This window comes from Pollachius pollachius, assembly GCF_949987615.1.
Source record: "Pollachius pollachius genome assembly, chromosome: 4".
In the NCBI taxonomy this organism is placed as follows: Eukaryota; Metazoa; Chordata; class Actinopteri; order Gadiformes; family Gadidae; genus Pollachius; species Pollachius pollachius.
Genome location: NC_136937.1, coordinates 4,085,104 through 4,106,407, shown reverse-complemented (window position 1 = coordinate 4,106,407; position 21,304 = coordinate 4,085,104). Strand labels below are relative to the sequence as shown.

The 21,304-nt window shown below is 44.5% G+C and overlaps 1 protein-coding gene and 1 long non-coding RNA gene across 4 annotated transcripts; one reads left to right on the top strand and one right to left on the bottom strand.

Annotated features, from left to right (window-relative positions):
- Positions 1–1,288: 1,288 nt before the first annotated feature.
- Positions 1,289–19,535, bottom strand: LOC307074072 (protein mono-ADP-ribosyltransferase PARP12-like). Of its 3 annotated transcripts, none has more exons than XM_079734070.1 (12): positions 19,493–19,535; positions 19,297–19,380; positions 18,061–18,178; positions 15,615–15,725; positions 11,033–11,159; positions 9,653–9,821; positions 9,295–9,394; positions 8,871–8,967; positions 7,357–7,453; positions 6,906–7,036; positions 6,449–6,600; positions 1,289–2,883 (listed from the first exon to the last, which is right to left on the bottom strand). In XM_079734070.1, the coding sequence occupies exons 3-12, from the start codon at positions 18,095–18,097 to the stop codon at positions 1,673–1,675; spliced, it is 2,232 nt and encodes a 743-aa protein (XP_079590196.1). In that variant the 5' UTR covers positions 18,098–18,178; positions 19,297–19,380; positions 19,493–19,535; the 3' UTR covers positions 1,289–1,672. The 3 variants fall into 3 exon arrangements, with proteins under 3 accessions (XP_079590196.1, XP_079590198.1, XP_079590197.1); XM_079734072.1 differs by having other exon boundaries at positions 7,357–7,450; XM_079734071.1 differs by having other exon boundaries at positions 18,061–18,175; positions 19,493–19,520.
- Positions 19,536–19,624: 89 nt separating this feature from the next.
- On the top strand, positions 19,625–21,286 carry LOC307074307. Its single transcript, XR_013811774.1, has 3 exons — positions 19,625–19,874; positions 20,655–20,783; positions 20,900–21,286. It is a non-coding gene; the product is annotated as an uncharacterized lncRNA (long non-coding RNA).
- Positions 21,287–21,304: the final 18 nt, after the last annotated feature.

Below are 21,304 nucleotides of genomic sequence, written 5' to 3'. Positions count from 1 at the left end.
TGTTTAGTAGTCAGCATCTAAGGTCAATCGGGTGGCGAATTGCATTGCGTATCCGACAACCCAACGGAGAACTGCCAATGTTTGAGGGGTCTCCGTAATTACGGAGGCCGATTACGGATTACGGATATGGAGTAGTATACTTTGGCCTCTATGCGCTCTTGTCACAATCACAATAAGCGTTGCCAGATTGGGACAAATTCTCCACCCAATCTGGCAACCCGCCCTGCACCAAGGGTTGCCAGATTGGGCGGGAAATAATGCCCAATCTGGCAACACTGATCACAATCCCTTATAGCGCTCAGCCTCCCTGTGCAGCTCGCTCCGTGTCCCCCGATGCATACTGGTAAGTATAGTCTTACGATGCGTTCAGGAACGCAAGCCTGGAGACACCTGATTGGCCGCATGCAGGTATGCTGCTACGGACGGACAGCATCGTTCCGAATTACTATAAACCAAATTGAGATAAATAATGGTCAATTGTGATTAATGATGGATCCATAAATAATATTCATCATAATCATAAAAAATACATGAATCAATCAATCAAAGGGCCATTGCATAATCGTCATCATTTTACAAGAGTAAGCCAATTAAAATACTGTAATTATCAATTATGTAATTGTCAATACTATTAATGCTGGTGGAATCGAGCAATAATCTCTCAATACACTTCAATCTGCATTAAGAATTTAGCGTCATTACTACTAAGGAACCTACTGCTGCACTTGTACTCATCGATACGCTGCTAGCCTTCTTTCAAATACATTGTTTTAATATGTATTTTTGTATCCTAGTATGTCTTTATTTGTATTAAGTTTATTTTAAGTAAAAAATAGTTCTAGGGTTTTAGGTAGCACACTGAGACCTGGGTACTGTATTTCGTTTTCATGTAAATGTTAAATGACAATTAAAGCATCCTTGAATCCTCAAATCCTTGAATATCGTATTTGTATTGTACTTCGCACGTTTAATTCCATTGTCTAGCTAATTAGCATATGTTTGGCAAAGTATCATTTTTCTCTTCAAGTTTCCTACCGTGTATACATTTTTTCAACACTTTACAAAATGTTATGTGATATATAAGGGATAATGTATAGAACGCCGGTCATTATAGGGAAAATAAGCCCTGAAGGGGGTTATTTTCGATAATGATTAGCGACGTTCTATACATTATCCCGCTTATACACATGTAAATATAACTTATAACACGGCTACTTGCCAAAACGAAAAAATAACCTCACACGGTGTGTTTCTTTACAATTTATTTGTTATTGCCATTCGTAGAGTTGATCAGCAGAGAAATAGTACGACAGATGTGAACGTTGCTTAGCAACCTAATACGCTGGAGTGGATATGTTACCGGACTACTTGCGGAGCGATATGAAAGACGTGAATCACGAAGGCCCGTGCAAGGGAACGGAGCATTCTACAGCATTGAGAAGAGCTATGTAATAAATGTATTGGTTGCACATATCATATACATATGCAACCCACGGTTACCATTGAGCAGTTTTGCATAATCTTTAAGTACATCAATACATATTCTTACTATTAAACCTCAGGCTTTCCAGGTTAGAATGACGGGTCCAGACCCCAAATCCCCCAGAGCCCCCCGACCCCCTTCTCACAAGCGGAGGGTGGGAGGGGGGGGGGGTATAGCCCTATGCTGCTGTTAGGGGGCATAGGGCTGGGGCGGCGGGATGGCATTCAAGTACGAGAAAGCGCCGGGGAAGCGGTGTGCGGGCGTGGCTCTGGGCACAGACGTGGGCGGGTGGGGGGTGGGTAGGGCTGTTGTGACGGGGCTGTAGGGCTGTGGCAGCGGGACGGCACTCAAGTACGTGAAAGCGCCGGGGAACTGCTGAGGGGGCTTGGTTCTGGGCACAGGCGTGGGTTTCACCACAGGCGTGGGTTTCACCACAGGCGTGGGATTCACCACAGGCGTGGGTATCACCACAGGCGTTGGTATCACCACAGGCGTGGGTTTCACCACAGGCGTGGGATTCACCACAGGCGTGGGTATCACCACAGGCGTGGGTTTCACCACAGGCGTGGGTATCACCACAGGCGTTGGTATCACCACAGGCGTGGGTTTCACCACAGGCGTGGGATTCACCACAGGCGTGGGATTCACCACAGGCGTGGGTATCACCACAGGCCTGGGTTTCACCACAGGCCTGGGTTTCACCACAGGCCTGGGTTTCACCACAGGCCTGGGTATCACCACAGGCGTGGGTATCACCACAGGCGTGGGTTTCACCACAGGCGTTGGTATCACCACAGGCGTGGGTTTCACCACAGGCGTGGGATTCACCACAGGCGTGGGTATCACCACAGGCCTGGGTTTCACCACAGGCGTGGGTATCACCACAGGCGTGGGTTTCACCACAGGCGTGGGTATCACCACAGGCGTGGGTTTCACCACAGGCGTGCGATTCACCACAGGCGTGGGTATCACCACAGGCGTGGGTATCACCACAGGCGTGGGTATCACCACAGGCGTGGGTTTCACAACAGAAGTGGGTATCACCCCAGGCGTGGGTTTCACCACAGGCGTGGGTTTCACCACCGGTGCGGCGGCGACGGTGGCCAGTAACCCGGACCACGAGTTGTCCATAACCGCAGCCCACTCCTTGTACGTGAGCAGGAACTCCGGGTAGATCTGAGGCCGGTCGAAGACTACAAAGATGGAGGGTGAGCGGATGTCGTCGGCGCAGCTGTCGTAGAAGAGGGTGTCCCCGCCGTCCTTGGAGGGCGGGCGCACGTAGACGGCCGCGCCCCGCGTGTGGTGGCCCACCAGCACCCGGGACACGAACATGGAGCGGACCGTCGAGGTGTACCCGGTGTAGTTATGGGAGTAGCTGGCGTCCCGGGCGAAGTAACTGCCTGGGGATGGGGAGAGAGACGAGGAGAGGAGGGGAGAGGGGGAGACAGAGGAGAGGAGAGAAGGGGAGAGAAGAGGAGAGGAGACAGAGGTGGAGATAGAGGAGAAGAAAGAGGAGAGGAGGAGGAAGAGTGACAAGTTAAGAGAGGAAATATAAAGTGTTGCTTTATCTCCACGTAATTCATTTGCGAGGATGTCGTCTGCGCAGCTGTCGTAGAACGTGCGCCGACTAAGTGCACCCTTACTGAGGGTGTCCCCGCCGTACTTGGAGGGGGGGCGCACGTAGCCGACCTTGCCCCGGGTGTGGTGGCCCACCGGCACCCGGGACACGAACATGGAGCGGACCGTCGAGGCGTTCCCGGTGAAATTGTGGGAGTAGCTGGCGTCCCGGGCAAAGTAACTGCCTGGGGTTGAGGGGAGAGGGGGAGACAGAGGAGAGGAGAAGCACCCAACCCGTCCAGCACCCAACCCACATCGGTGGAAACACGCTGGACCTCGTTTTGACCCGCGGTGTAGACATCTCACAGCTAGTGGTCTCTCCCTACACCTCAGCTTTATCAGACCATTTTTTGCTCACTTTCCAGGTGGTGGTATCCTGCACCTGCAACGATCAGCAGGCTACTTTCAGCTGTCGCCGCATCACACCTGCAACCATTACAGCGATGGCAGATAAGTTACCCCGTTCACTTGCTCCTCTTTGTAACTATAGGGGTTCTGTGGACTGCCTTACTGATGACCTCAACGCTGCCCTGTCTGCTGCCATTGATTCAGTTGCCCCGCTCGTAATTAAAAAACGATCATTGAAAAAACCAGCTCCCTGGTTTAATGCAGAAACGCGCACTATGAAGCGAAGCTGCAGAATCCTTGAACGCAAATGGCGCTCGACTAAACTTGAGGTCTTTCATCTTGAATGGCACAACAGTCTGCTCACCTATAAGGGTGCGCTGACTACTGCCAGGAACGCCTACTTTTCCCGTATCATCAACTTGAATAGAAACAATCCCAAGTTTCTTTTTGACACGGTGAAGAGTCTGACTCAGAATCAGACTGAGACAGTAAGTTCTTCCATCATGGCAGGTGAATTCATGGATTTCTTTGAGAATAAGATTCAATCGATTAGAGAGGAAATTGATGCTTGCCGTGCAGCTTGTCCTACACATCCTGTGGGGCAGGATGGGGAATTCTGACGCAACTTTCTTGGAGTTCAAGGCAATTCCTCTGGTGGAACTTGAAAAGGTGATAAAGGCATCGAAACCAACAACTTGTATGTTGGATCCTCTCCCTTCCAAGGTTCTTAAAGAACTTCTTCCAACTGTGGGGCCTACTATCCTCTCGCTTATGAATCTTTCGCTTTCAACAGGAATTGTTCCCTCCAATTTCAAGGCTGCGGTGATAAAACCGCTACTCAATAAGCCTGGCCTAGACCCTGACTTAGTCAGGAACTATCGGCCTATATCGACCCTGCCCTTCCTGTCCAAGGTACAGGAAAGGATTGTAGCAAAGCAAATCGTCGATTATCTGACGAGGAACAATCTCTTCGAACCTTTCCAGTCAGGGTTCAGGAATTTCCACTCAACTGAAACTGCTGTTACAAGAGTTGTAAATGACATCCTTCTTGCCTTGGATAAAAATACAAGCTCAATGCTTGTGCTGCTGGACCTGAGTGCTGCGTTCGACACGATCGACCATAGCATTCTTCTTCACCGTCTTGAGCACTATGTTGGTTTCGGGGGTACGGCTCTTGGTTGGCTTGAATCGTACCTCACAGATAGAACCCAATTTGTGCTCCATGAGGGTTCAGAATCAAAACACTGCAAACTACGCTTTGGCTTACCACAAGGGTCGGTCCTTGGCCCATTACTTTTTGCAATCTATATGCTTCCCTTGGGCGACGTTATCCGCAGCTTCGGAATTAGTTTCCACTGCTACGCGGATGACACCCAGCTCTTCATTCCAGTGGATTCAGGGAACTCGCCCCAGATCCAGAGGGTTGAGTCCTGTCTAGCTGCGGTGAGGGGCTGGATGTCACAAAACTTCCTCCAGCTTAACACTGGGAAGACAGAGCTGATAATTATCGGCTCGAAGCGGGACCGGAGAGAGTTTGAGGATGTCTCACTGTGGTTGGATGGACTCGCCATCCTACAGAGTGCATCAGTCAAGAATCTTGGGGTCCTGTTCGACCCTCAACTGTGCTTCAACCAACATGTTAGAAGCATAACTAGAATTGCCTTTTTCCATCTGAGAAACATTGCAAGAATCAGACCAATGTTATCTGCAGCGGATGCAGAGACACTGATTCATGCATTTGTTTCATCAAGACTGGATTATTGCAATGCACTGTTCTCGGGACTACCAAAATCTACCACAAAAAGTCTACAGCTTGTACAGAATGCTGCAGCTAGACTGCTGACCAGAACAAGAAGGTTTGATCATATCACACCTATTCTCGCCTCTCTGCACTGGCTACCAATAACTTTCAGATCGGACTTTAAGGTGCTACTGCTAACCTATAAAGCCATGCATGGATCTTCTCCATCCTACCTGAAGGACCTGATCATTCCTTATAGTCCTTCTCGGTCCCTCTGGTCTTCGGGAGCTGGCCTTCTTTCACTGGCCGGACAGAGAGCGTTTGCCTATCGAGCCCCCTTCCTATGGAATAGGCTGCCACAAGTGATTGGGGAAGCTGACTCTGTGGAGCTATTCAAAGGAAAGCTCAAAACGCACCTCTACGATCTTGCATTTGGAACATAGGATTGTGAAAACGATTGTGAAAATGCGAAGTGAAGACCACTCTGGTTGTTTGTGTTTTGTTAATGCAGTATACATTCCCGCTATGTACTGTTCCTTTCTAATTCACTATTCTGTCTGTTCTAGCATGTTGCGGTGACTGGACTGGATGCCTGGACTCTCCTCATGGTCAACTGGCCAGCACCACATCACCATTTTTGTGCATGTATTTACCTGTATGTCAATTATGGCACCCATTGCACTCCTGACCATCCCTGGAAGAAGGATCCCCCACTATGCGTTTCTTCTCAAGATTTCTTCCTTGCTAATTTCAAGGGAGTTTTTTCTTGCCCTTGTGGGGGCTTGGGTAAAGGGGGGTGTCATAAATATTTGACTTGTTAAGCCCTTTGAGACTGTAATGGTGATTAAGGGCTATACAAATAAAATTGAATTGAATTGAATAGAAGAAAAAAAAGTAGCCTCAATTAGGCCAGCATGAAGTTGGAAATTATTTGCTGTTGCAAAGAATCGTTTATGAATGCACTTTTAAAACAGTTGTGGAAATAAAATTTCTTCAAATACAACATTAAAAAACATTTACATTTGATTAGTTATTGAAAGTCATCATTGCCTGGAACACACAAAAGATGGCATTTACTGAAGAGGCGTGTTAGGTCAGGCGGACGGTAAAAATTAAAACCAATCATTTTTTATGGGCTATACAATAACTAAAACACGTTTATGAATATAAAATCTCTGCCAAGTCTGTTCTGCTAGGTGCCCCTCATCGTACACACTGCACCTTTAAGCCCTGCAGCGATGTCGTAGTGGATAGCTCACCCTTGCCGTAGGCGGTCCCGTGGGTTCCGCAGATCCTCCAGTCAAAGTTTGAACAGCAGATGGCGTTGACGAACTTGGAGTCCGTGCCGTGGAACAGCTTCCTCTCGGCCACGTTACGGCCCCCATTCCTCGTCTTCATTTGTTCCCTTTGCCTTTTTAAAAAACAAGACTATTTTAAAAAATGGTTAAAATTGCAGTTCATCATTATTTGTGTTTTCGTTATAAAAACATACTTTTTTATAACGTTATAAAACGTTACAAAAAATAACGACAACGTTATAAAGATAAGATAATGTTATAACGTAAGATAACGTTATAAAAGCGTGATCCAACCGATAACGCAAAGTTTTAAAAAAAAAATTTTAAGTGGTTAAAATGACAGTTGATCATAATAAGCGTTATCGTTTTGAGTCCCTCGTGTCGGCCATTCTACGGCTTTTCCGACCAACCGACGTACAACTGAAATTGGTCCCAGAGACTCTTGTTCTGAATCCTCTCGATCTTCACGATGTCAAAGGCGGTCATCGTCTGACGAAACAGCGTCTCCACCTCCTTGTATTCTTTTGACGAAGCTTGCAGCAGTACTTTCTACCAGAGACAGAGGAGAGAGCTCTTTATTTACCTTTGAAAACAGTTAGAACAACCCAATGGTGTATGTCATGAGACTCATCTTTTTAAAAACTGTTTAATCATCTTTTTAAATACATCCTAATTGTATTTATCGCCAGGATGTCGTCACTATCAATACTGGATAAAAATCGGAAAAAGGTTAACATCATCTCTCTAATAATGACTATAACATTTCTAAAAGCACATGGAATTTATAATCTCGACCTAAAAAAGGAAATGTAGGTAATGTTGTTGCATGTAACCCTTTTATGTAACCCTATAAAAAGGATTATCATTACCTTGTATCCAATCTCAGGAACCTGGGTCTTGTCCCAGTGTCTGGGAAAAGCTTGGACATTTGTTGGACCATTTGGTGGACCATTTGGAGGCCTTCTACTGAAATAAAAAAACAACAATAACTTCACCTGAAGCGTAATAGAAAGGACCCGTTCTGTGTCTATTTTATGGTCAGCGGACCAACGTGCCCGATGTAGAAGTGGGCTGTGTCTCACTGAAATGTGAGGGTCAAAATTAGGACAGAGGTGTGACGGCAGATACGGCAATACAAAGTCGCCTGACTGGAGCACTCACTGGTGCTTTCTGAGGTCGTATAATCGTCTGTGCATGGAAATTTTGATACAGAAAAAATTGTACATTTCCCAAAGCTTCCTGGTCAAGTGAAAGGGATAGGAGTCATCAGGGTTGGGCCGGGGTTTGCTTTTTTTTATATTGTCTAGTGCAGTGGTTCTCAAGTGGGGGTACCCGTACCCCTAGAGGGACTTTGGAGTACTGCAGGGGGTAATCAGAAAAACTTAAAGTTAAAGGTCCCATGGCATGCTACTTCATGGATGCTTTAATATAGATATTAAGGGGCCCCAAACACAGTATTTGAAGACGTTCCCGAAATTCAGCCGTGGTAAAGAATTACAGCCACTACGAGCCAGTCGCACATTGAGCTTTCCCCAAACGCGCCGTTTCGGTATCTGTAGCTTTAATGCAAATGTGGAGGAGAGAGGCGGGTCAAGGAGGAGGGTGGGGGTGTGGCCCTAAGCAGCTTGTGGCCACGGTACCATGCGCTCTGTTTACAGTGGATGTATCGCAATGGCGAGGGGCACACAGCCTTTGGCCGTGTTCTGTAAATATTCTAGTACACACTAGGAGCTCTATATCTAAATAATATCATATTACACATAGATATCTATATCATATAATATGTATTATCACGGCCAAAAGCTGTGTGAGCCTCCAGACAATATTATGAATCTCAAACGACTGCGTCGTTCTTCCACGTCCATATCAATCTGAAGTAGACTGAACCACGACATGGAGGAGAAAGTGATTGTTGACCGCGGCTGTCTCCCGCCGGAGCCTTGCCGCCTCGGCAGCGGTCAGCGCTTAGGCACCACCGCCTCCTGCAGCGGGCAGCGCCGAGGCGGTGGTCCCTCGGCAGCGGGAAGCGGGGCTCAAGCCAGAGACATTCGCGGGCAACAATCCGTTTGTCCTCCATGTCGCGGTTCATGTACTTCAGGGAGTCAAAGCCAAACGGTTATCCAAATAACAAAGAAGTGTACAACACTTGCGTTACAGTGTGTGTGCATCACACACACACACACACACACACACACACACACGCCCAAAATGTTTTTTCTGCCCAAAATGTTTTGTGCCGGTAAAGGGGGTACTTCGCAAAAAAAATTCTTAGAGGGGGTAAACTAGTGGAAAAAGTTTGAGAACCACTGATGTAGCGGGACCAAGACGTTTGGCTTCTCTAAAAGCAAACAGAGAGGCAGTCTGTCCTTCAGGTGGAACTCACCTTGTCCTGATGACCTGCACGTCGGCGGAGGACAGGAAGCGAGGCCGTCGCCTCACCACCCTCTTGGTGCCGTATGTCTTATTGGTCTGAATCATGTCTGCAAAATGCAAAGGAATACAAATCTTATGATGCCACGTTTCAACTGAGTCATCCAGCAGACACTGTCTGGAGTGACTCACCCTAACCTCTCCTGACGAGTGTGTGTGGTTGTATGTTGCTTACTCGCTTTGGATGAAAGTGTCTGCTAAATGCCCTAAATGTAAATGTAATGAGCTTGGGGTTTGAACCAGCAACCTCTTCGGTCCCAGGGGTTGGAACTCCGTAGCAACGTCACCATCCCTCTCCCCGCTGTATGAGAATACCAGCTCATGGGGTGTACAACGATGGGTGGGTCGGGGGGTGGAGGGTAGTAACGGTGGCTCACCCTGGAGGCTGAGTGTGTAGGCCTGGGACCCTGCGGTGAACTCCACCACCTCCTGGGGGTTGTTCTGGAACTTCTGCTCCAGCTCTGTGCTGCTGTTGGGCTGGAGAGAGCAAGCAGGCAAACGAAGACACGCCCACCCGCCTTAAGAATTTCTATTTGTCTGTTCGAATCAGTTCTTCGAATAAAATATTTGAGCACAATTGGTCGCATATTTTTAATCTGCCACCAATTATCTACCCTGCCCCCCCTAGCACTCTAAACTTAACGTTTATAAACCACAAACTATCGGCTGGATTATTGCGTTTGCGGATGTGAGCCGAGTCAGGCTGACACCGCTTTGTGATGGTGCTGAACTCACCGGTGAATCGTACTGGTTCCAGTTCCCATTCTCATCCTCCCAGTACCAGAGCCACTCAGTGGTGAGTATGAAGGTGGGCTGGAGGACTGAGGAGATGGAGGAGAGACGCCTGACCTTCTGGAGTCCACGCGTCATGGTGTTAAAGCACACTGCTTCTACATCCACCGTGCTGCAGGAAACATCACACACCGTTGACCCTCAGTATGTGGGTTTAGAGATCACAAGTGCAGCATAAAAACGCAACACAACATTTGTTCAATCAATTCAATAATGAAAAATAGATAGGATTTAGGGGAGACTAGGAATCAACCGGAGCAAACTGAGGTTTCAAACTGGGATTAAATGGAGTAGGCTTATTTAAACTAAAATGGTTTCGAAATGGGATTAAACAGAGTAGGCTCATTGAAACTAAAAGGATTTCAAACTGATATTAAATGGAGAAGGCTAATTTCAACAAAAATGGTTTCAAACTGGTATTCATCGAGCACACTCATATAAACAAAAAGGGTTTCAAACTGGGATAAAACGGAGTAGGCTAATTTCAACAAAAAGGGTTTCAAACTGGGATTATAGGCTAATTTCAACGAACAGGGTTTCAAACTGGTATTAATAGAGTAGACTCAATTCAACAAAAAGGGTTTCAAACTGTGATAAAATGGAGTAGGCCAATTTCAACAAAAAGGGTTTCAAACTGGTATTAATGGAGCAGACTCATATAAACAAAAAAGGTTTCAAACTGGGACAAAACGGAGTTGGCTAATTTCAACAAAAAGGGTTTCAAACTGGGATTAAAAGGAGTAGGCTAATTTCAACAAACAGGGTTTCAAACTGGGATTAAAAGGAGTAGGCTAATTTCAGCAAACAGGGTTTCAAACTAGTATTAATGGAGTAGACTAAATTCAACAAAAAGGGTTTCAAACTGTGATAAAATGGACTAGGCTAATTTAAACAAAAAGAGTTTGAAACCGGTATTAAACCGAGTAGGCTCATTTTAACAAAAAGGGTTTCAAACTGGGATTAAATAGAATAGGCTCATTTAAACTAAAAGGGTTTCAAACTGGGATTAAACGGAGTAGGCTCAATTAAACAAAAACGGTTTCAAACGGATTAAACAGAGTAGGTTGATTTAAACCAAAAGGGTTTTTAAATGGTATTAAACCAAGTAGGCTAATTCAAACAAAAAGGATTTAAAACTGGTATTAAAACGAGTAGGCTAATTCAAACCAAAAGGGTTTCAAATTTAGATTAAACGGAGTAGGCTAATTTAAACCAAAGGGTTTTGACTAGGGATGTAAGAGCAGTGGCAGGTCTGCTTGTAACGACTAGAGCCTCCTCGTCCTATCAGCACCTTCAGCGTGTCACCTTCGCTGTGTTGCATACCTGTATGTTTTTTTGGGGTTACAGTAATCCTCTTCTATCTTCTCTGAGCTATCCAGCAGCGTCCACTGATGGCCCTTCCGAACTTCCCAGCTGTAAGGCAGCCTGTAATGGGCTCCGAAAAACTTTTCTGAAGAAGACAGAGAGGAAAAATGTATTATGTATCGGTGATTTATGAGGCTAACACAACAATTAATCTCCAGTGCTCTGGTGGCATCAGGTTTGAACACTGTCTGCTATAGGATTGGTTCTAAAATACGATTCAGTAGTTTGAACTCACCTATGGGGTGAAAAATGTACTGAAGTTCTCCAGACATCGTGTTGCACTTAAAACAATTGTTACTATGCATAATATATTACATTTATGACACCGTGTTGCATTTCAAATAATATTTAGTTGTTGTTTTGAAACACAGATTTATCAATGTAAATGGACTGCATTTATACAACGCTTTTCTAACCAATGGCCACTAAAAGCGCTTTACAATATTGCCCAACTTTCACCCATTCATGCACACGTTCACACAGCAACAGGGGTGTCAGTCATGTTAGGCGACATCCAGCTTGTCGGGAGCAGTTAGGGTGAGGTGTCTTGCTCAGAGACACCTCGCCACTCAGCTAGGAGTAGCTGGGGAATCAAACTAGCAACCTCCTGCATAACAGACAACCAGGGGCGGTTCCTTAGAGGAGGCAATGCCTGCTCGTGATTTTTCCAATATATATATATATATATATATATATATATATATATATATATAATCTATGTGAAATGTGTTTATTACTGAATATGAATGAAAATGTTGAAAATGTTGAAAAAAAATTGCCAAGTGCCTTTGCAAGGGAAGAGGCTGACCGACTATGTGTGGTAGAAAATAATGAAGGTTTAAAAGGATATTTACCAAATGCTGAAATATATTAGTGGAGAAAAATGTAACAGCATGGGAGGAGGGGCAGGCTCCAGACCTTGTTCCATTGTTATTCAACAACTCAGAGGATCATACAGACATCCCACCATCCCACAGAGCATTGAGACTAGTGCCGAATCACTGCCAGAGACCGCACTGCGAGTCAGTGACAGGAGGCGGGGCTATGTTCGCCCTGTAACGCTGTGTGTCTGTTAAAGGAGAAATCCGGTGTAAAATGGATCTGGGACATGTTAAGTATGATAACGAGTTGGAATGTTCGTTTGGGAGCAAAAAAGCACGCATAGACACATTCTTAAGTTGGCTGTTTTTATATGTTAAGGGTCTTAACATATAAAATGAGGTATTTATAACTTTGTAAGTGTACAGATTGTTTATTAAAAAGGACATTTTATACACAATACCATCAGTAGTCCACCCGTCGACGCCATCTTCTTTTTAAGACTCGATAAGTAGATTGGCGAACACAGAGCTTGCATGTTGCTGACGGATGTCACAATCTCTGTGTTCGTCAATCGACCTGTTTTGTGCCTCATATAATAATTAAAATACTTTTATTTAGAAAGTCGTTTTAAACCGGAAGTTATGTTTATGCAAGTGGATGACGGCTTGACGCATATGCTTGATGAAGTGTTTGACAAATGTTTGGAGAACATGTCGGAATCGTCGGCACGAGCACCCCAGACCAACAACTGACAGACCAAAGACAGAAACAAGCACAGAAAACATGGATAAGAGGAAGAGGTCCGAACTGGAGGATGACTCTCTGGTAAGTTTAAAAATGTGATGCTTTTAAAATTAAAAAAATATATATATATATTTTTTAAGATGTGCTTCACAGCCATTGTATTTACGATATTTACGGTCATTGCACACGTGATTGACTCATAGAGTGACCGAATGAGCTAGAGTCCAGTTCAAGGAGGTGATGGCCAAAATAACCTAACAAACAAAATTCAACACCCAAAGCCAATAACATGGACGCCAAACATTGCTCCGGGCAAACTCTAATACTCGATTTTCAATGAAAAAGGTATCTGGAGGGCTTATTTGATGGGTTTTCATGCCAAAACAAAGGCCCCGGGGTTATTTTGTTATTAACCCTTATTGATAGTCTTTAATGACAAATTAATGTTAATTAGCATATAATAAGGTCTTATTACATATTAACTAAGGCTTAATACAAGGACCTTAATATAAAGTGTTACCAGCGTTATATTAACAAACCCTAAAAAATACACTTCAACTTGCCCAAATATTATTTTTAGTTAACCCGGGCAAGCGGGCAACCATTAGTGTCAACCCCTGCTATTGATATTGCCTGGCCTTCCTGTGTCAAACTAATGCCTGCATTCCGATGAACCCCTGACGTCTCATGTAAATGGCCTCTTAGAGAAACATCCGTTACCCCCATGGGTCCTCCTAGTTCCTTCGTGGTACCCCCGTTTGGGAAAAACCGAAAAGGCTGATTTGGAGTAATTCTTCACAGCACACACAAAAAATCTATCCGGATTGCCTGCTGTCTAAGATTTCATTAATTATATTATATTTATATGATTGGAAGATACGTGTCGTTGACCCTGCACGCTGTCATGCATTACAGTTAAGCAGCACGCACCATGAATTAACTTTACTTTATGAAGTTGAGCTTTGTCACGTTTGATTAAACGTTTAGAAGCATTGAACTCTGCTGACACACTGTTAAGTGTCTAGTTTGTTTTAGTTACTATCCTCTCTAATGCGCCTCCACGCGACGCGTCACGCGAGTATGCTTTTTTAAAAGTTGCGTTAAAAGTGTGAAAAGACATGCATGTGCGGGTGCACTGCACGCGTTCATGAATGCGCGTTCATGTTTGCCTCGCTGGTGAGCTCGGCCAGGAACCGCTACTGCACTAGACATTAAGACAACTTATATGGAGTTAAACGCAAGAGAATAGAAATTAGTGTTTAGGAGGGATTTGAGGATTGGGCACTGAAGGGGCTAGCCTGACATGAAGAGGGAGGTCGTTCCACAGTTTGGGGCCAATGACAGCAAAAGCCCGATCACCCCTGCTCTTCTTCTATAGTTGGTATTGCCTGTCTCTGTGACCTGCTGAATCTGTGACTCAGTGTCGTCGGCTTCTACCAATTGCTTTGTTTTCCGGAACATTTCTAATATCCCCGCTCGGCCACTAGATGATGCTGCAGCAAGGCCTGCAGCATCATCAGGCTTGGTTGCAAAGTCTGTGGAACATCTCCCGAATACTACAGAAAATGCCAACTTTTCATCGGATTGCTCCGGACTCGCCATTTCTGCTGCTTCATCGAATCTGTTTGGTGTGTGTGTGTGTGTGTGTGTGTGTGTGTGTGTGTGTGTGTGTGTGTGTCAGACCAATGAGTGAGAGAGGATGTGTGTGTGTGTGGCACGCGTGTCCTGGCTTGTGTGTAAAAACACTGGCTCCGATTGGCTACCATCTCGCTGTTAACCTTATCTCGCTGTTAACCCACCCTGCCTCCTCACCAGCAGTTTGTGTTTGGAGCCAGGGGTGCGTTCGGATTACTCAGTTTATTCAATCAGTTCATAGTAACGCACCGCATTTAACGTACAGTAACGGTAACGGCGTTGTAAGGACGGAAACAGTAATTAGTTAGATTACCCCGCTACTGAAAAAATAACAGCGTTACTTAATGCCGTTCTTTTAAACTGCGTTAATACAAAGACTGGTCCATACTAACATTTGTGTGTGTCCATACTAACGTGGATGAATGTGTTTGTGTCCATAATATTGCGTGTGCGTAAACATGTGTGTTTGCGTTGGTGAGTGTGCATGTGTGCGTGCATGAGTGTGTGCTCTTGCAAGTGTGTGTGTTCTTGCAATTGTGTGTGTTCACATAAACATGCGTGAGTCCATCCTAACGTGTATGTGTTTGTATCCACAATAATGCCCGTGTGTATGTGGCGTTCGCTACACGGTGTGTTCAGCAATAAGGAAGTCACGCGTGAATCTGTTCAGTGAACGAGAACACACACTTGAGTCGGAAGTTAATAGGTGTGTGTGGCGAACTGTGTTGATAAAATACCTATTTTTGCTCTTTGCAGGTAAGAAGGGAGAGTTAGAACTGTGTAACGAGTGGGTAAATGTGTTATGTGCTGGTTTATTATCCCGTTTGGACGTTATGTATTGTTGTTATAGACGTGACTCAGCCAATGTACCGTACGGAAAACGGCTAGCCTGTAGTTAGCACTGGTAGCGTAGTTACCGCGAGCAACAGGAAAACTATGAGCCGGTCAGCCCGGACTGTTCGTGTAGTTCATAAATAAATACATAAATAGGTTAAAATAGATACATGATGAAACTGGTTAAGAATAGTGATACAGCAGTCACATGATTTATTGTTTTGAATGTTGGTACAGATGTTCATGATTTTTTTGTGTTAAAACAGTGAATCTGTTCAGTGAATGAGAACACACACTTGAGTCGGAAGTTAATAGGTGTGTGTGGCGAACTGTGTTGATAAAATACCTATTTTTGCTCTTTGCAGAACAAAATAAACAACTTCCAAATTAAATGTGTAGTGGAGGGTCGCTTCACTCTGCACCACGGTACATGTACACCTACGTACTGCGTGTGCGTGAGTGAGGAAGCGTGCGCATGCGTGTGTGAGTGAGTGTGCGTGTGTACCTGAGGAGTGTGGCGAGCAGATCTGGAAGGAGGAGGAGAAGGAGAAGCTGGTGGCGGCAAACTCCCGCTCCGCCCAGCGCAGCCACTCGTCCACGACCTCCTGGCCCCCTCCTGGGGGGGGGGGGGGAACGGTACTGATGACTTATACAGATCTGGACAACAAAAACGGGTCGGGAACCAAAAAAAGGTTCGGGAACCAAAAAGGTTACAGGACCCGAAAAGGGGTCGGGGAGCAAAAAACAGGTCGGGACTGCAAAAAGGCTCAGGACCCGATTTGGATTTTCTGACAATGCAAAGGAACCCCGGTGTGTGGGTGCCATTCCAGTGTCTGAGTTTGCGGGCGGGGTTTGGACCCAAACCCCTCCCTCACAATCAGGTCCACACGTCAGGTCCCGGGATGACTTAGGTTCAGAACCGCCGTGGTGATGGACAGTCCAGAGCGGTGCTTACCTACTTTTTTGGGGACTAAAGCACAGCGCTTTAGCGTTAACTTTATTGGTAGCCGGACCCAAAAATAAAAAAAATGACTTGTTGTTTTTAACAGAGCGAGGCGCAGGGAGAATGACGGCAGATCTGGGGCCTCTACGAATAGTCAAATCTCCTAACCTTTATTCCTCCTTTACTTAACCTTTGTGGAAAACGTCATCGGGTCAGGGAGAGATGAAAAGGTGCTTCCTTTCGAACATAGGAAAAGACAGCGCTGTTTAAAATGAATTCGACTCCACTTTTCCTAACCGACGTCATTGCGCGACGGTGAGTATTGCTGACCTCTAGCGTGGAACTACCGTTTTCCGAAGTTAAGACTACAACAAGTGCTCTTTCGATCCATGCGCTTTTGTCGCATTGATTTCAATCAGGTCGTCGCCAACAGTGAGAATCACTTAGGTCAACGGGAAAATTTGGGCCACTTGAATCCCAATTCACATTTGAAAAAAAAAGAGGCTCAACTTATGTTGACGTTGAAATTAACTGTCCCCAGTAGTCTTTCTTCAATGTGAAGTCGGTATTTTATTTTCTTACGGTGTATTATGTGTGCTTGTTAACCAGCATAAGTGAATACATTTCGATTAAAATAATATGTTTCTGGAATTGGTATCCATTATCCGTCCTCGCGTAGAGTCTGTAAACTTTGTCGGTGGCATCTTGCTTTAAATATTGCCACCGTAAAGGATTATGGGATACCACTATCTCCTGTCCTTTTGGAAAGGTTGCTCAGGAGTAACCTATGTTAAAGGAGGGTTAAAGGATGCGCCAAGGCTCCTTTCCTAAGCATTTTTAGAATTCTAACCACCTTTTCCCCAATTACTTCCGGGTCATCTCGTTAGGAAAGGAAATTTCCTATGCAAAAAAGAGAATTATTAGAGGCCCTTGGTGCTCGTTTCGCATTAGGACTTAAAGGGGACATATTATACCACCAGGTGTGAGTGTGATTAGCCGTTACAAGCCCTTTTGAAAATCTGCCCCTTCTGACATCACAAGTGGGAGTGTCCACCTAGATGTATGATGTATAGATGAGTACATTTGTTACAGTCTCCTGGGTAGGCAGGTAGACTGATCTATCCATCATCCATCTAGGTTTGGAGGGGAGGATTATGAAAGATGTCCCACACACGTCACTGTTAGTAGGATGTGTTGTTGGTTAGTCATCTTCTTTATGTGGATTTGGCTCAATGGATGAATGGTGAACTGAATTTCACCTCTAGGGATGATGTGAGAAAAATACAATCGTGAAACGAAATCACATTCAACAAAGGTTTTGATATACAATATACATTATATAAACAGAATGTCAAGTTCAATCTGTTTAATATTTGAAGTTATTCAACCGGGTGCTTTGTAATTACATATGATATGCATAATTTTGTTGTTTGTTTTTATCGAAAACAAAGCCATCATTCCATTTCATTACATCGTACTACTAACTACTATAAATAAATTCCCTGAATTTATGTAGCAAGGCAAGCTTATTGATAGTTCACTGTTCAAAGCAGAAAAGCACTGGCTGTACATGGACTACAAACACGGGGAACAGGAAGGAAGACGAAAGGAAGGAGAGGGAGGCTGCCGGGGGTGATAAGAGGGGAGGGAGGGAGGCAGGAAATGAGATGGAGGAAGTGAGGATTACAGTTATATAAAAAAAGAAGTGTGTGTGTGTGTGTGTGTGCGCGTGCGTGCGTGCGTGCATCAGACCGATGAGTGAGAGAGGACGCCTTGAGGGGAACATTGTGTCTTCCATCTGTCAATAAGGAAATCAATAGCAGAGCAGAACAGGCTTCAGGTGAGCACTTGTGACCCGCAGGCCCTTGCAGTTGTAATCATTCTCGGGAGGCGTCCCGAAGGACAGCCCTGGGGTCCTCACATGTTAAATAAAAATACAGAGCCAGGAACCCGGGTTGACTCCTGTCTGTCTGTGTGTCTGTGGAGCAGGTGCGACGGTGAGACTCACGCAGGTGGGTGGGCAGCCGGGCGGGGTCCTCCTCCATGCGGCCGGCGGGGGCATGGACGGGGAAGGAGGTGGAGTTGGGCTGGGGGCTGGCCGACGGACTGAAAGAGCTTCTCTCCTGCTGCGGACACACAGGGGACACGGGGCATGCCTCACTAGGATCCACCAGACACACAGGCACATGCATAGACACATCGTCATCATCATCATCATCATCATCATCATCATAATCATCATAAATCATGGGGGCCGGAAGGTCGAAAGGGGGCGACAGTAGCTCAGGAGGTAGAGCGGGTTGACTGGTAACCAGAAGGTTGCTAGTTTGATCCCCGGCTCCTCCTAGCTGAGTGTCGAGGTGTCGAGCAAGACCCCTCACCCAGACTGCTCCTGACCAGCTGGCTGTCACCCTGCATGGTTGACTCCGTCGTCGGTGTGAGAATGTGTGAATGAATAGTTGTAATTCACTTTGAATAAAAGCGTCTTCTAAATCCCCTTAATGTAAATCATCATCATGGGGGCAGGATGGTGGAAAGGTTCTGGGTTCAATCCCCCATGTCAGTAGTTTGTGACGTGTGTCTCAATGCACTGCAGGTCACTTTGACTAACAATCTGCTGGTCATGATAGGAGTACAATGCCCATATGATATCCATATGTTCCATGTTCTAGGGACTCCAGGTTGAAGATAAGCTTTAATCCCCTGCCAAGTAATGCAATAATTCGTTTTAAAAAATGCTTATTAGCCTGGAGAATGGTGGATCAATGTGATGTTTCTTTTGATAAACCAGTGTATTATTTCATTTATTTTAGTAGTCAACCATGCAAGGCTGTCGCCTTGCATGGTTGACTCTGCAGTCGGTGTTTCAATGTGTGTGTAGCTGCCCGCTTGCAAATACCACACAGGATGCAGAGAGCTTAGACTGGTGTTCGACTTTAATTCTCTCCTCCTTTCACCACTGGCATGTTAACCTTCTGACACCGTGAAAACTATGAAAATGGACAGAAATGTAAATGCCATAGTACCAGATTTCAGTAAATAATACATAGAAATCATGTTCACATTTTAAACTTAAACAAATACATTTTTTGTAAACTTAAGCAATTAATTTTACATGAAACTACAGTTTTTAAACCGCTATGAGTTGCAGCTCTTATTCAAATAAAAATAATGACCGTTTCTCTCAGTTTTAAATTAATGAACCACTCTTTTTACATTGAATACACCATTAGTCTCCTACTACCTCTTTCTGTCTCCAAAGGAGCCAAGTTTGAGGTCAGCCTGCTAGCAGCCCGTTTTCCGACACACACACCTCGCGGTAACAGTCCTTACACGAGAAATACAATGACACAAAAAACACGGAGTGAACCACAATAAATAAACTTTTACAAGTTTTAACATAGGATACAACATGTAAATAGTTTGTTTGTATGTTTTACCAACTCTGTAGCATCGTGAGCATGTGGTTTTTGCCGAGACGGGAGCAGGAAGTCTAGCGTCTTCGATAACAGGAAGTAACAAAATAAGACTGGTGGGTCCGTGTACTTTGCGGCCAATGGATTTTCGGAAAACAATTTGGAGCCAGACATCCTTGAGACGCACCTCAAAATGGCATTGCACGAATATGCAGGTTTTATTTCAGAACACCGAAATAATGGAATGTCCTGTGGGGATATCGCCACTGCGTTATGCACCCAGTTTGGAACTACACGGGGGTTTTCCGAGAGGAATGTGCGGAGGTGGTGTGCTGAGCAGGGGCTTGTCAGGGACTTCTGCCCTGATAGTCAACTTGAAGTTGAAGTCGCTGAAGGTACTCTCGAGGTAGGTTTTTTTTTATCATCCACCTTTCACGATTACCGCTTTTGTAAAACATACAAAGGAATGCTACTCTTACATAAAAAGCTGACCACAGTTATATGCAAAGTCGGGCATCTGACTGGTGCTAATGCAATTTTTGGATTTAATTCATAAACACGTTGGTTGTTAATCAACAGAAAATATTTCTGTATTTTTAAAAAATGCACGTGTTAATCACATTATTATCAAATGTAACATTTAGCATAAAATTTACATTTAAACTAAGATGATTTATTATTTATAATTAAATATATATATTTAAGCAATATAGTAGGCTGCGAGTGGGGTTGGTAAGAGATATTCCCACGGGTGGTGTTCGGCCGTAGGTAACAGAAAGTAACAATATCCCTTACCTACCCCACTCGCACGAGTACTATATTGCTTTTATAAAACAATTTTATATTCAACCAATTAACATTTCAACACGAAGTTATTGATTTAAAAAATGTTAATTTCACCATTGTTTCTCCGCAACAAAAAATAGTTCCAGTCAACGTCTTGGTTTGGAATTACAAGAACTAACAGTTATCATCAACGCGCTTTAGAATGTCATCGCAGAGTGATTTATTATTAGCTGTGAAAGTCCGAGTTGGGATGTCCTGGGATATTCCAACTCATGGAACGTCTCTCGTCCAATCAGAAACAGCTTAATAACTCGATAGAACCCAATTGTTTTATAATATGTATATATATTATGTATGCCAAACATCATACCTACCCCCCCCCCCCCCCCCCCCCCCCCAGACTGGATCGTCTTTTGGTCGAAAAATGATGACTGGATATCTATCCGCAAAAGGGGTTAAAGCTTCTGAAGGCAGAGTGGGCAATGTGTTGAGAAGTATTCATCAACCCTACCACATTGCAAGACAGCAGGTAAGGTCAAATAGCATTGTGTTTTCTACATTTCAATAGAACATACGTGTTGAGATTCTAATCATACGAATGAAAGATTATTGAGTTTTTATTATAATGTAATTCTTATATTTTAGGGTGCCCGGAATCTGAACCCCATACCCTACAATGCAGAATACATGGGTCACAAGCTGCATGTAGATCAGAATGAGAAGCTTGTTATGTTTGGAGTGACTCATGTTATGGCTATCGATGGTTTCAGCAAGAAGGTGGTCGGTCACTCCACCATGCCAATAAAGAACAACATCGTGATTTATGAGGAAGTGTACTGGTAAATTAACTTCACAGACTTTGTAAGGTGGAACCCAAAGTTGTCTCCTTAGGAGGACCCAGACTTGAACAAGTACATTAAAAAAGGTTAAAACCTAGATTTGTAATATGGAAATAATTAATTTGGAAAAAACAAAAAACTTTTTCCCTCTTCCAGTTTCTTAGTTCATTTTCCAGTTTTACTATTATTGATATCATTCCAATTTTGACAA

Coding starts and splice junctions, on each gene's coding strand:
- LOC307074072 (XM_079734070.1), bottom strand. CDS start 18,097: ATGGAGGAGGACCCCGCCCGGCTGCCCACCCACCTGC. Junction 9,822..11,032: donor AACCCCAAAAAAACATACAG/GTATGCAACACA, acceptor TGTTTCCTGCAG/CACGGTGGATGTAGAAGCAG. Junction 2,884..6,448: donor CGGGACCGCCTACGGCAAGG/GTGAGCTATCCA, acceptor CCCCATCCCCAG/GCAGTTACTTCGCCCGGGAC.